At 42.0% G+C, this 15009-nt stretch overlaps 5 protein-coding genes across 5 annotated transcripts; 2 read left to right on the top strand and 3 right to left on the bottom strand.

Annotated features, from left to right (window-relative positions):
- Window positions 1–1670: 1670 nt before the first annotated feature.
- On the top strand, window positions 1671–2254 carry Bfra_004404 (putative extracellular guanyl-specific ribonuclease protein; the record flags this gene model as incomplete). The annotated part of the gene is made up of 3 exons (XM_037334809.1): window positions 1671–1683; window positions 1741–1881; window positions 1944–2254. 3 exons carry the CDS (start codon window positions 1671–1673, stop codon window positions 2252–2254), a joined length of 465 nt encoding a protein of 154 aa, XP_037193343.1.
- Window positions 2255–2686: 432 nt separating this feature from the next.
- Window positions 2687–3940, bottom strand: Bfra_004403 (uncharacterized protein; the record flags this gene model as incomplete). Its single annotated transcript, XM_037334808.1, has 1 exon — window positions 2687–3940. The coding sequence occupies one exon, from the start codon at window positions 3938–3940 to the stop codon at window positions 2687–2689; it is 1254 nt and encodes a 417-aa protein (XP_037193342.1).
- An 838-nt stretch (window positions 3941–4778) lies between these two features.
- Window positions 4779–7761, bottom strand: Bfra_004402 (uncharacterized protein; the record flags this gene model as incomplete). The annotated part of the gene is made up of 7 exons (XM_037334807.1): window positions 4779–6107; window positions 6169–6193; window positions 6396–6502; window positions 6552–6989; window positions 7052–7265; window positions 7400–7556; window positions 7605–7761. 7 exons carry the CDS (start codon window positions 7759–7761, stop codon window positions 4779–4781), a joined length of 2427 nt encoding a protein of 808 aa, XP_037193341.1.
- A 1292-nt stretch (window positions 7762–9053) lies between these two features.
- On the bottom strand, window positions 9054–9938 carry Bfra_004401 (uncharacterized protein; the record flags this gene model as incomplete). Its single annotated transcript, XM_037334806.1, has 1 exon — window positions 9054–9938. One exon carries the CDS (start codon window positions 9936–9938, stop codon window positions 9054–9056), a length of 885 nt encoding a protein of 294 aa, XP_037193340.1.
- A 3601-nt stretch (window positions 9939–13539) lies between these two features.
- Bfra_004400 (putative fructose-bisphosphate aldolase protein) lies at window positions 13540–14530 on the top strand (the record flags this gene model as incomplete). Its single annotated transcript, XM_037334805.1, has 3 exons — window positions 13540–13626; window positions 13686–14191; window positions 14260–14530. 3 exons carry the CDS (start codon window positions 13540–13542, stop codon window positions 14528–14530), a joined length of 864 nt encoding a protein of 287 aa, XP_037193339.1.
- Between the last annotated feature and the right edge of the window lie 479 nt (window positions 14531–15009).

Raw genomic sequence — 15009 nt, 5'->3', positions numbered from 1 at the left:
ATATCCAGCTTTGAAAGTATAGCTTTTGGATTAAATGGGATGAGCCTAGCTTTACAAAACTCAGCTTTCCTATTTGATATAGATATTACTTCAATATATATAATTTTGAAAGCTTGAAAGAACTTGATTTTGGTAATATAAGTGATATGTGCTTTAATAAAATTCTCGATTTATTGATTATACAAATACTTTAAAGAATTAAAACAATTGATATTAAGTGGTTGAGTTAAATACAAAGAATGAGGTAATAAATCAAGTAGTATAATATTGTTTTCCTTATAGTATTCCTGAAAAACTATAGATTAATAACTTTTATGTTTATTAAGTATTAGTATACAATATCCATCTACTTTCTTATTTATAGTATGCTTATCAAAATACTTAATCTATTCAAAACCAGTTTTATTATCTATCTATTTATTGGGAGTAGGTTTTATAATCCAATTATATAATAAATCACTTTCAGTATATTAGTTTGAGAAGTGATATTTGCCTTTAATTAGTAGAAACAGAGATATATTGTGACCCTCTCCATTTATACAAATAATCGCTGTAGTTTATTCTCGATTACTAGGTTGTATAGCTTTATTTCTATTGTATTGATTGGTTTTAGTAATTACTATATATAATAATATTTGTTCTATTATAAAGCTGGTTTCATCAAAATTGTAGAAATCGCAATCGAGAATATTATATTTGGTTCATATATTCACTACCAACTAAAACTACTTTCTAATAAACTTTGAATCTTTACAGAGAGCTTTTTGGAAGTTATAAATACAAGTAAAACACATCCTTAAATTCGGATATCATTATATAAATCGATTCGTCTAGAGCTTTCCAACTTTCTTATTACCTTTCGATTCCAGAATACTATTTGCTATATCTTTTATATTATTTATTCTAAAACTAAATCCTTTATCATTTATATCAAATATATATTAAATAATAACCTTTTCTTCCAAAATAGTTAAATTATAACTTTTTAATCGGAATTTTATATAAAGAATCAAATTATTCATTCTGCGGATAAGTATTATATATAATATATTATATAGCTTAGCAGCCTTTCGAATACTCAGTTTTTTGTTTTTTTAAATAACTCTAATAACTAAAAGTATTTGTGCTTCTTTACTATTCGATTATATAATGAATTGTTGATAAATCACATGTTGAAATGGAAAAATAATAATTGAGGTAAAAGTGATGCACATGTTGATATAGTGCATATGCTGATAAACCACGTTAACCTGTATCTCATTACTCACAAAATGTGTTCTTACAATCTCCAATGCTTTCCCCACGCCCCACACGCCAAAATAAACGGGCCGCGCAATCTGCCCGAAAGCTTGATTTCTATCCTGTGAAACTAAGCATCCCTCCACTGTTGATTATGCCGGCAGTAGGGTATCGTACCTGGATCTGGCGACATGTGCTATCATGACGGGGTGCTGTGTAACGCACATGGATGCTTAGAGCTCTACGTCAGCTCATGTATGAGGGGAATAAGATAAGGAAAGGTAAGTGGATTGATTGCTGATAGGAAAGAGAAGGGAGAGTATAAGTATTGTATTTCTCTTCAACTACCCTCTCTTTTCTGCCCATGTTCTGTCTCTCTTAGTTTATCTACACTCTGATATCTGCAAATCTGAATCTATTAATCTTCTACAATGGCAACCATCTGTAAGCACTCTTTCTTCAAACCTCTCGACATACTACCACGCTAATGTCATTTCGCAGATGATGAACCCACTGGCTGCAACTGCGATAATGAGTCAACCTATGATCAAACAGCCATAGACGCAGCATGTAAACAAGCATTACTGCTCGCATCTGAAAAGAAAACAGTTGGAAAGGATAAATATCCTCATGCCTATAATGGTGAGCTCCGCTATTACCACCTCTCCCCCCACTTTTCTCCACCACTAATCCCTTCCGCCCAGACTACGAAAAGTTCACCTTCATCCCCGCCGCCAAAAAACCATATCTTGAGTTTCCTATTCTCTCCAACGGTGCAATATATACTGGTTCGGATCCCACTTCTCCAGGTGCGGATCGCATCGTTATTGGAAGCATTGCTACCGATTACAAATCCGCCGTTTTCTGTGCTGTGATCACACATGATGGAAGTACTAACAATGGTTTTACTGAGTGTACGAATACTGGAGATAGTGGAGAGGGAGCTTATGAAAGGAGAGACAGGGGAGAAGAAGGAAAGGAGGGGAGGGAACTATTGGAGAGAATTGATTTGTAACTTCGATGATCTGGATGGGTGTGACGTTGGAGGTCCGAATAATAATACTTATACGGGTAGCTCTATGAGATGCTTACGGTATTCCAAAATGATAGGACAATGGATGTAAATTTGATTTCATTGCTGCACATCTCCAAACTCGAATCTATCAAAATCTGCACGGGCGACGATGGATTCTAATATCAAAAACTGCATTTGTATCTTATCTATTCTAATCCCACATATGGCCCGCACTAGAGGGTAAATCATAATCAGCAAAGTCGCGACCTAAATCTCATTTCCATCTTCGAGTCTTCTATATCCGTTCTACCCGTCCTTTTCCATACCCATATTTCCAATACAATACGTCATATCTCAAGAGTGAAGCCCAATTTTCGCCCCCTGAACGAAATTTCACAAAACCAAACTCAATCCTTCATAAAATCCCTCAAATTAAAGATTATTCCCGCCCCCATTAACTCTAACCGAATATCTCCAATCTGGTTTTCCTTCCCCCATTCCACTCCCCAGATCTGGACCTGTCAATCCACTCCTTTCTCTGTCTCGCATGCGATCTCGCTTACGTATCCAATCTATCGAGTCTCCGAAATCTACTATATCTTCATGAGGCCCTTCTTCGACTGTCTTTACATTTGAGGTTGGTTGATCAGGGGTTTTTGGTTGTTGTGCGGGAGAAAACGGGAAGGAAAAGGAAGAGAAGTGGGGTTGATCTGTGAAAGGATTTTGTAGTGTGGATTGAGATGCTGTTGAAGGTGTCGAAGGAGTTTGGGAGATGGAACTACTGGCGCGGGTATGTGTACCAGTAAGACTGCGCATGGTATTCCATGTCAATATTCTCTGGACTCCCATCCCAGCAGTAATTTTGCCAGCGTAGGCAGGTGATTCGTTAACTTGTGTCATATTGCCTCCCATTCCACTACCGTTCCATTCAGCAACGCCAAATCCGCCAATGCTTTTCCGGTGTTGCTTATTCTTCTTCTTGCGGCGGAGGAAATACCATATTGCTGTTAGAATGAGAGCTAAGAGGGCTAGAGACCCGATGGTGATACCGGCGATGGAGCCTTTGCTCAGGCCGTGCTGAATTGAGGTTGTAGAGGGGAGGATGGTGACACCGACGGATTGAGTACCGGCTCCAGTGTTGGACATAAGAGTCGCGTCAATCGTAGAAGAGGATGTGGTTGTGGTGGTGGATGAAATTGAAGTTGTTGGTGCAAGCAATGTTGACGAGTTGGAGCTTGTAGGTGTGATTGTCGGTGTAGGTGTAGAAAAATATGATGAAGATGTAGATGAATATGAAGTATCGACTGTACTAGTGGTATTGGTATTTATAGATGTAGGGGATATATATGATGCTGATGGTGAAGATGAGGTAGTTGAGGCAGCTGCGGTAGTGGTGGTAATAGTGTTCGTAGATATCGCGGAATCATAGCTACTAGTCGTAGTTGGAGAATTGGTGGTCGAGGGAGGGCTGTTTGAATTTTGAGGGCGAGGAGGTGGCCCATTGCCATTATTGCCATTATTGTTCACTCCCATATTATTTCCATTGCCCATATTAGTAGCTCCATTCATATTTCCTGGCCCTGGCCCTCCATCTCCGCCATCTAGCTGATTTCCCTCCCACCAATCTGTACCACCACCTTGCACTTCTTCATCCCCGAAGCCAGGTGGATAATCTTGGGATGCCATAAATTTTCAGGAAAGCTATATTCAATCAGATAAAATGAATCTCAAATAGGTCAGTAAGCCCCAAAAATTTTGAGTAATTGAATTTTTGCGAAATTAACATTGCATTTCATATGCCGATCAATCCATTTTTGAATTCTTAGTCCAGACCAAAGGAAAATAAATGAGATTTTCATCTGTAGGTAGGTTCGGAAATTCAGAAGTAGATGAATTTTAGATCAGTGAGAAAGAGCAAATATGAACACGAGCCGACAGTGTCAAATTTGGCCTCAAACCATCCCGCGACAATATACGACTGGCCACGCACAAGATGTGCCATCTCGACCTCTATCTCCATGCCAAGATACCTGAGCGCTCAAGTTCGGATGAAGTTCTTCTACTGATAAAAACGTTCACGGTTCGTTTTATACGGCTATTCGGATTGGGCGAATTGGGAGATGGTATGTTGCATTACGAAGTTAAAAACATCATTTCATGGTTGAATTATATCCTGAGATATTGCCATCAAAGAAAGTAAATACAGCTCATGATATCTAGTGCTTTGACCTCCTCGATGATTTGGTGACATGAACGCTTTGGAGAAGTTGATGGTTATAGTGGGGTGTTGGTGTTTCATGTTTCGAACTTGACGTGAAGTCGGTCTGAGAAACTGTCTCTCTTCAATAAATAATCTATCTTGCTAGAAGAGTTTTGTGAACTTGTGGGGTCAGACAAGATGACAAAGTAACCCTCGTCGTATTGGTATATTTCCCCAGCATGATGCAATCAGTTCTCAACGATGCGAATTCATTACTGTGATGGTTCCTGCCTTTCTTGACCAACTAGTTTCAAATGAGGAATTTCAATCAATTCCTAATACACATAAAGCATCCCCAATACCGGTATTCACAGCTAGATCCTCAATTGAATCATGGACCTGCGTTGCAACTTCTACCCATAGTTCTAGGAAAGGCGTCGCGTTTGATTTAGCCATGATATTGAGAACGTAGAGCCCTTGCCGGGAGCACCACCTGCGTCTGATCTCTCCAGGATGCATAGCTATCAGAACCATTCCTATTCCTTGAGCATATCCTTCCAGATCGAATTGAGATAACAATACTCTCCCAAGTCGATGGCATTCGTCGTAGTCATGCTTCTGGTATGCGTTCATGGCTTGGGTCGTTATTGTTTCTTGTGATTCTAACTGTAACATTTCATCCTGTGCATCACTTGATTGTAAACGTTCAAGTCCTTCATAGTCCATAGCATTTCCAACTCGATCAATTACCTCTTCGTAGGTTTCGTTTTTATCTGGCTTCACTTGTTGGACAAGAATGAAATTGACAGCTTGCAACATGTACAAGGATCTATCGAATTTCGCACGTATCTCATGAAAGTCCGGTCCAAGTGTAGCTACACCAACTCGATCACAGTCTGCGCTTGCTTTGGCGACCATTTTTCTCGCCACCCGGTTTGTATTTAACAATCTTTGCCCAAAGTCAACATTGTTTGGGGATTTCAAGTCGGCTTCTGCCATGAAGTCAATAGAGCATTGTGTCTCTTGGTCGGCCTCGCGCTTTAGATTGTCGGCAAAGCAACGAAGCAGTCGAAGTATCTCAGAATCTGAGAGTTCACCGGGGCTTTGTTTAAAGTAACGTTCAAGCGCACTGTCACATTCGTCGACACTTCTTACTGTATTATCCCGCATATTAAGGTATTGCACTCTTCTTAACTTGTTGAACTCATTGTCTCTCTGTACTAACGCGACGTCATAAGCCTTTCTCTGTTCTGGATTTAATGATGAGAGTAGTTGAGCATTCGATTTTACAGCTTGCACTTCATACATCCACTTTCTTTGGGAATTGTTGAAGATATAACTCGACAACTCCGGGCGTGAGGGGTCTGGTTCGATAACAACAACTGGAGCTGGTGTAGGTGCTATTATAGACACGCCAAAGTTTGTAGCCATTTGATCCCAAAATTCGTCACTATGTATGAACTCGTAATACTTCGATACAATGGGTACAAGTTTATTCGTCTCCTCATATTGTGCGAAATGCTCACCAGCTTCGTGCAAGAATATTCCCTTATCATATTTACGCGCGGGAATCTCTTTGCTGAGTAATAAAGCTACTGCTGGAGCACCAACAATAATTCCAGGATTAAGAATTTTTGGCATTGCACCGAGGAGCTATACGAGTGGTCAGTTATTATGCCTTGGGGATTTTTGGAAACTAGAGTTCTTAGCTAACCCCTTTGACAAATGAATAGCCTAACCTACAAGACCAGAAAGTCAGTCCTGCCTATCGAAGAATAGCTTTTTGGGAGGGAGGGAAGGAAATAGGGGACTAGAGGGCTAGAGCTACACTGGAATGGGAGTAAGATTATTGTACATGATAAAGCATGAAAGTGGAGTTCGAGATCGAGGAACAGAATTAGGTAGCAGAAGCAAAGGATGTAATAACCCAATCAAGCTTACTCGCAAAACACCTCAGCACCATTACCATTCACATCGCCACCGTATGCCGGCTCATTTCGTACAATGGTTCGCCCCATTGGAGGATCTTGAAGTTGGTTCAATGCGTGCTAGAATACTGTTAGCGCTTACCCTACGAATTGGGAGAACGAGTTTTACTGCGAACTCATGCATAAGAGTCGAGGCAATATAGAATTGGCAAGATAATCTCTCTATTGGTGACAGATCATTCCTGAACAAAGGTAAAAGCAGTTCGAGGGATATTTCAATCCAAGCTTTGTTTTCCGTGTAGAACTCAAGATCTTTGTTCTTCCGCTCGGTAGATACAATAGTGAAGCCTTCCCAACCCAAACCAGATCCATTTGGTGTTCTCCTATCCCAGGGTATGAGGAAGGAGGAACCAATACCAAATTGAACTCTTTCTCGCATTATTCTCTTCAACTCTTCTGTTTTTTCTGTTGTTTGAGCACTACTTCGAAGCTCAGGATTCCGTTTGTGAAAGAACTTCAAGGGTCCCTGTTCCATCTTCTGCCAAGCAGGACGACGATCGAAACGTTCAGGAACATCCGTACGATCTCCGAAATAGAAACCATCAAGCTATGGAGTCAACCATAGGTACTCATACAAAAGCTGATGATTGTGAGAATTATAACACATACCCAGCATGTGGCCGCAGAATGGTGCAAGAATCTAGTACACAATCTCAAAATCGGGTCTAAACGTCGCCAGACGGCAGGATTATCTGCCGTCCATACCCCAGTATTGTCTGGCTCTATAGGGAAGAATGGTTTGTGCTGTGGAAAATCCATCTGAATCACTGGCCATGTCTCTAGCGTGTGACGAGGCTGCCATTGATTTATCTCGAAAAGTGGACTAGAGAATGATTAGACATGTTTTCCCCAGTATCCATATCTCCCAGAGAAAATGCTGCACTGTGAGTAACATGTCTCGCGAGTGCAACGGCAGAATAAGTTATTAATAAATCAGTATAAGAAAAGACCAATTACTCAATAGGGTTGGTAAGAGTTGGTAAATAGTTTAAAGGATAAGGATATGCTCCGATTTCTTCCAAGAGTTCGGGCCAATATCCAGACAAAATCCACTTCTGATGATTCTTCCTTTCAGCCTTCAATTGCTGGTTATCAAGTGCGTTTGGTGTCAAAGCTAAGGCCGATTAATTATGCCACATTGAGCAAGAGATGAAATACACACCCGACTTTTTATAAGGAAAAAAGAGTTGTGTCGGGTCCATAACCTCCGGCAAAACTCCATATTTATTGGCCCATTCCGTACCAGCCTGAGTGGACCAAATGCTGTGGAATCTTCCAAACTTGGGATCCCAGTTTGTGAGGGGATTCTTGGCAACCATACTTATGGCTACTTCTAGACAATGTTTATTGTAGCTATATGTTAATAATGTTCAGTAAATAAGCACTATCGACGACATGTACCCCCTCGATGTATGTCGGCGAGAAAGTCGTGAAATCGTGATATAAGGATCTGGTACGAAGTTGGAATTTCCATTTGTGAGCAATTCAGAAATGAATTAGCTTGTGACGAAAACAATACATCATATGCCGTGCAATTTGTTCATTCCTTGAGAGAAAAGTAAATCCTTTGTTTCCACCTGAGTAGGACACACCATACTTTAGGAAGGACCATGAAAGAGCTTTCTTTTGCAGCCTCCTTAAGAACAAAGATTCAAGACTATCGGATGATTCTTAAGCCCACGTCTTTTCTTTTTCAATTTTGGCAAAGAGAGTCTTCAGAAAGGAACATATATTTTGCTTGGAGAGAACGGGGGTGAACCACTTGGAAGCCAATGTGGCTTCAAAACAACTAGATATGAAGCATATCAAAAAGTATTTTTTCTTCTACCCATCCTATTCCTGGTCGATTTCACGAGCCAAAGTCTTAGATTGAGGGAATAATCGTGACGATACACATGTGGTACATAAATGATGTATTACTGTAAATAAATAATCCTAGAGAAGCCGTTGAATACAGTGTGTGGCTTATGAAATGTGGCTCGTAACAGACCTCATGGGCATGTGGCTGACCATCTCATGGATCATTTTTACGGCAACTTCGGTTTTATATACCGATTACCATTATTTTCCACACATACTCTGCGGTCTGTAAAATCGTATCAGAAACTGTCTGAAGATATAGAGAATTCAAGTAGCAAAGAGCTATATCTAGGTGTCACAAATCACTAATCGATCAGCACAAATACGTTCCTGCTTTCGCCTCACTCACGGGCACGACGAACGAGTCAAGTCAAACACAGTCCAAGTTTTTGAACATCGAGCCCGAACTTGAATGGCATTCTTTAGTGAGTGGCTTATCTTCGGCCTCACTTGAGAAATAAATTTTAGGACAAAAGGATCACCACAGAATCACGAAATGCAAAAGAAGTTTGAAAAGGATCGAAGATCAAATTCATCGAAATCACTCTAATATACAGAGCCATCCAAGATATACACAAAAATGCTCCCAGAGCCAATAGCACGAAAAGAAAGAACACAGTGGGTGTGCTGTCTCGGGTCCCACCAATACCCCTAATACCAATAACATATACAAATCTTTTGAACATCGCCAAAAACTAACAATCTCGTAAAAACAATAAGTCATGCATAAAACATGCAATCATAGAACTACTTAAGATGTAGGTTGAGGAGCGGCAGCAGAGCCGGATGCGAAGCCAGATGGGGAAGCACCTCCGAATCCTGATGGAGCAGCTCCGGATGGGAAGCTAGATGGGAAACCGCCTTGGTTTCCACCGAATCCTCCAGATGGGGAGGCACCACCTTGTTGACCGCGGAATCCTCCGGATGGGGAGGCACCACCTTGTTTGCCACCGAATCCACCAGTTGGTCTAGCACCACCTTGGGAGAAAGTACCAGATGGCTTAGCTTTGAAGTTACGGAACTTGGCGCCAGTTGGGGAAGCACCTCCTTGACTGCTGTGTCCGTGGCCACCGTTGTGACCTCCACTGTGACCTCCGAATCCACCTGATGCTTGAGCAGCACCGGATGGACGAGCTCCAGTTGGCTTGGAGCCACCGGCGGAGCCAGTTGGTTGTTGCATCTCTCCACCTGGTGCAGAGGCAGCACTGCTTTGTTGACGTCTTTGATGACCGGAAGCCTTAGCACCTCCAGTGGCCTTAGCTCCAGAGGAACCAGTCTTTGATGCACCACCGAAGCCACTTCCAGAAGCGCCTCCCTTTCCACCCTTTCCACCCTTGCGGCCACCCTTGCCGGAAGCTTGAGCAACGCCGGACTGTTGCGCCTTGCTGTTTCCGAAGTTTGATGAACCAGTTGGTTGAGCACCACCACTGTGGTGTCCTCCACGTCCTCCAGCTCCGCCGGAAGCCATGGCGAAACCGCCAGATGGGGAAGCACCGCCAAATCCACCAGCACCACCGGTAGGGCGGGATCCAATCTCACCTGTACCAGTTGGGGCAGCTCCACCGAAAGCAGAGGATTGGCCAGCTACCAGGGGAGCGGCGAGGAAAGCAGCAGCGATAATCTTTGAGAAATGCATTTTGATGATTTGTTAAAATTTGAAAACCTTGAAATGTGGTTGGTAAGAGGAAGTTGGTTGAGAAAAAGTTGAAAAAGTTTTTTTTTTAAGAGAGTGATATGAAGGGTTGTTGAAAAGGCTCAGACCTGGAGCTGAAGATGTGAAAGAGAAGAATGAAGCTTGAAAAGACTGGATGCTCTAAGACTGGTTTTTAAAAATAACGTGGGATTCACACATCCTTTATATCCATCTTGCCGACATCTACTTGGTGGTAATCATCACCCAATTCAAGTATAGGGGTTCAATGATACTGGCAGACAATTGTTTCAGAAAATACTGTCAAACCCCTGCCAATGGGTCTGCGTTCCTCCACGATATAGTTAATGGAAGGGAACAGGAAGCAAGTGATGAACCGGCATTCACAAAGTCACTGATGTTTCTTGACTGACTGACCGGAAGATGCCTTCTTACCCACCCCACAAGGTGACCAATATGCGCGCTAATGAGTTATTGAATATACATGAGGGTCCGGTATGTATCCCAAAAGCAAAAGGTAACGTCAATCTACTCAATCTGGGGTGTGCTATAAGATGTTAGCGCTAGCGTATCCATAACAAAAAGCTATCCAATTGCAAAATTCAGGGATAAGCTTGTTGTTTGAGCCCTGCGCCTGTAGCTCTGCAGATAAATTAATGTCCAGATGAACCTTGTTTCATTAGCTCTCACCTTAATTTCTACGGAACATTCTTGCAAAACACTTGGAGCAAATATATGTAGAACCGCGAAGATAGATTAGTTGTGAGACCAAACAGCTTCACCCTTATGTGTAAGCTGTCAGACAATTTGCCATGTCATTCAAACAATAAAGATAGTCTAGGTTGTGATGTTACCATCGAACCCTCTCATGATGTAAACAAAGCATGGCGTCTAGAATTATCCTCTAAATCAGTATCTAAGTTTTAGCTTATGCCATACGTTGTAATGATCGCTCCTACCTGCATGTAAACAAAATGATCAGGGGAAATATCACCAGCGGATCGCCAAGGATTCACGCGTGTATACTTCCATTCAAAAAGGACGTTTCAACTTCGCGCCGTTGAAGCCTGTAATCATCTGTCTCTCGTCATAAATTTCAAGAAGTTCTAGACTCCATGAGCTCAGTCGAAAGTCGTGCAAGGTGATTTTCAAGAAAATTCACTTCAAGGACCACAAGTCGCGGGGATCAATCTACTAATTCTCCTAGACTCTCACAATTAATCTGTTTATGTGGGACGATTGTACTAATTCGTATGGTAACGGAGATCTGGGACGGTAGGTTAAGATGAATAGGCTTTAGAAGTTGGTGATGACAACAGAAGGGATGACCGTTCTATGGCTTGTGCGTTGGGATGTCCGCGTAAGCTTTTCAATATCTGAGACGAAGTGAACCCCTGATTTCCCCACATATACAACCTCCTTTCATTTAGAAGTTTATGTTGCTTTTGCTAGAAGCGAGTTGAACTCGATTTAGCTGCCGAGCTGTGAATGGTGCCATTCATGAGAAAGGGGAGAGGAAATAAGTAACGTGGATTGTAAAGAAATTATGTTCAACAGAGAGCAAGTGTGGAGTTGGTATGGTGGTAAAGATTACTTCATAGACTAATAAACTCGCCCTGGTTTGACAGTCGAAGGCATACTTGTCAGCCATTTAGTCAAGAATTGGGCATGTACTATTCTGACATCGATTCCATCTCGCCTTCGCCTCCTTCATCCTTCAAGACTTAATGATGCCAAGTTATCTGACAACTTCAACTGTAGAGTTTTCCTGGTTCAGATTCTCATGCCAGATGCTGGACATTATCTTGCTGTATTTTATCCGTCAGCCACATAGCCACTGGCAAGTGGGTGTTCTTTACCCACGGACACTCTCGAAGTTGAAAATCCTGTCTAGTATCTTTCTGAATCTTTATTCAATACTTTAGATCATAGAACCCATTCGCCAAGTCATGAAACAGCTAAAGGATCTATCTATCTTAGGGTTCAGATTCGTATGCCTTTACTTTATTCAGAGCATTTCATTGCTGATATGTCTTGGCAAGAGACAGGTACCGTTGAATACCGGTATTGATAAGTTTCTATCTTTATCTCAAAAGTTTACTCAAGTACAAACACGCCAAGTTAGTGGCGTGTCAATAGTTCTCAAAGATCGACTTGTTTGCGTATACACATTCATTCAAACCGAAAAGCTATTTTTCTTTCTCTTGAGCTTCATGTACATGCGAGCTTATACTCACACGTCAGCATGACGATCTTTGGAAATGTTAACATCCGAGCCATCGAGGCGAATACCGTCTGTTTCTTCTTGACTCAAGTTTCTTCTTCTCTCTCTGCCTCCTGCTTCGGCGTACTTGTGCACAATATCTTGCCAGCTTCTAACAATGGTGTACCACATCTGATATACATTTCGTGTACCATTCTTTCTCTGTCATTTCCATATGTTCAACGACGAAATGTTCCCAAACCACCCACCAGCCTCCAGGATCTACCAGAGGTTTCTCCCACCTAAGTCTCAATCTGGCTCACCATAGAGGCATGGACTACACAAAGAAGCGATTTGGACCAGACTAATAGAGCTGCGGGACAATCGTGGCAAAATTTACACGTTTAATGGCAGATCAGGAAAGTTAGGCACGCACGAAATCATAGCTCTGTCGATCGAGCACAGATCGTTTGTCTGCATATCTTTGTCTCTCAAAGGCATTCTGGGTTTTCCCTACAGTGCATCTATAGATCTGCATTTGATTCACTACCAAACTCCACAATGATGAGTTTCGATAAAATTGACGACATACTACATTTACTTTTCTTGTTTTGCCCTCGATATCCAAGGCGAGTCATGATCGATACGTCGTAAAATGCTACCAACTCTCATCTGGTATCTTGGAGGCTTCATCTGTGCAGACATCAGACTCATTGACGAATAAAGACACCCTCAGATAACACATAAACCGACCGTTCATCCTCTTGCCGGCAGATGATCATGATCAGACTCTCTAGAGTAATTCTCATATCTCTTCCTCGTGTATTTTCCCGCCCGTCACTATTGACCACCGCAAGAAATTTCGGCAGATTAGAGTACGGCAGATTCTAGAGTCAAGCATCCTGAAGCCGTTGGAGCATGGCTACTGCAGACAAGATAAGCACCTAAATTAACATGACTGCTAGTCAAGGTAGCTGAAGATGGTACTGCTCACATGCACCTCGCGCATCCGAGATACTTCATTTCGTCCTGCGTTTCTCATCCTTAAAAGAAGAGCAATTTATAGGTAGGTATTTGCAGTCTTCAATCTCATGAGGCTTCATGCTTCTTGTCAGCTCAATAAATAGGAAGGTATTCCGAATACTTTTACTTTCGCGGGGTATGAATTCCCCCACCACATCGGAACAGCTCGGGATAAGCCCCACCGAAGAAACTCCACTGTTCGTTCAATCGTCGTCATATCATTTATGTTGTACCAGAAGAGCAATCTCAATTGATAATGTAGCTACATCCTAAGTATTTTCCCATATTGCTTTTGTTTTCCGTTGCATAGCGTTAGCCTTTCTCATATTCATATTCATATCTCAAACAAGAGCTTGTACAATGGCAAAATCAATGCAAGATAACAAAGCAATCCGCATGCTTCAAGCAGCAGAGGATGGCGGATATGGTGTTGTAGGAGTAGTTTCCGTGAGTAAAGTTCACTCCTCTATCCCTCTCAAAACAAAACACTCATGTCTCATCTTCAGTACAATCTCGAAACTATAACCGCCGTCGTCAGAGCCGCAGAACGCAAACGTTCCCCCGCACAAATCCTCCTCTTTCCCTGGTCCCTCCACTACTCACCCCTCTTAATCCACCTCGCAGCCGCCGCCTGTCGCACCGCCACCGTCCCCATAGTTCTACACATGGACCATGCACAATCTGAAGATGAAATTCTTGCCGCTGCAGATATGGGACTCTTCGATAGTATAATGGTCGACATGTCGCATTATGACAAAGAAGAGAATCTAGCCAAAACAACTAAATTGACAAAGATATTACGAGAGAAAGGCATAGCGGTTGAGGCGGAATGTGGTAGGATTAATGGGGGCGAGGACGGTGTGAAGGATACGGGGGATTTAGAGGGCTTGTTGACAACTCCTGAAGAGGCGCTCGGGTTTGTAGACACGGGAGTAGATTTCTTGGCGCCGGCTTTTGGAAATGTGCACGGGAATTATGGCGGAGTGGAAAACATTAAGCTGGATTTTGATAGGTATGTGCAGGATGGTTCTTTGAAATACATTTGCATTGGTATTGTTGCAGGCTAACATCGGTTCCCAGACTCGAGAGTATAAGAAAAGCGACAAATGGTCGAGTAAGGCTAGTTCTTCACGGCACGAATACATTCCCAGACGATACGATGAGAGGCTGTATCAAGGGGGGTATGACAAGGTGCAATCTAAACGATTTGGTTTTGAATACGTATAATAAATATGTAGCAGAAAATACAGGGAAAGTTCCTTTGACGGAACTTATGGAGAAGGGAACCAGTTTGATCCAGGAATTGATTGAACACCAAATGGATATAATTGGATCGACTGGAAAAGCATGATGTAAAAGTAGAGGACGACCAATAGGATTTTCCAAATACTTGGTAGGTTAATTACTGAATGAATGCAATAAATGGCTCTTTGTACAGCAAGTGCACATGTTGACTTCTTTCTTTAGCAAGTGCGAGGGAAGTAGAAAGCTGAAATGCCTACTTGTATCCGAACTTCGAGCTCTTTGCAATCTTGTGATAATGCGTTGAAGTTACAAGATCTTACTGGAATTTCAACTTTGGCCTAACTAGCATCCAAATAAACAAGAATCAGGTACGGCGCCATCACATCACATCACATGGTATCACAATCAGATTTTGGCAATATAGAGCGTGAGAAGCAGAACACAATTAACTATCAACCGACCTTCACGATGCGATCAAAAAGAACACATCTTAGAAGTCACAGAAGTAGAAACCAACCCGCCCTCCCTTATGAACATAATAACACCATAAACCCATCAGAAATCCGTGCAATGCAATGCATTAAA

Source organism: Botrytis fragariae (assembly GCF_013461495.1).
Source record: "Botrytis fragariae strain BVB16 chromosome Unknown tig00000050, whole genome shotgun sequence".
Classification (NCBI taxonomy): Eukaryota; Fungi; Ascomycota; class Leotiomycetes; order Helotiales; family Sclerotiniaceae; genus Botrytis; species Botrytis fragariae.
The sequence above is the reverse complement of the archived record's forward strand: the minus strand, read 5'-3'. Positions and strand labels throughout refer to the sequence as shown.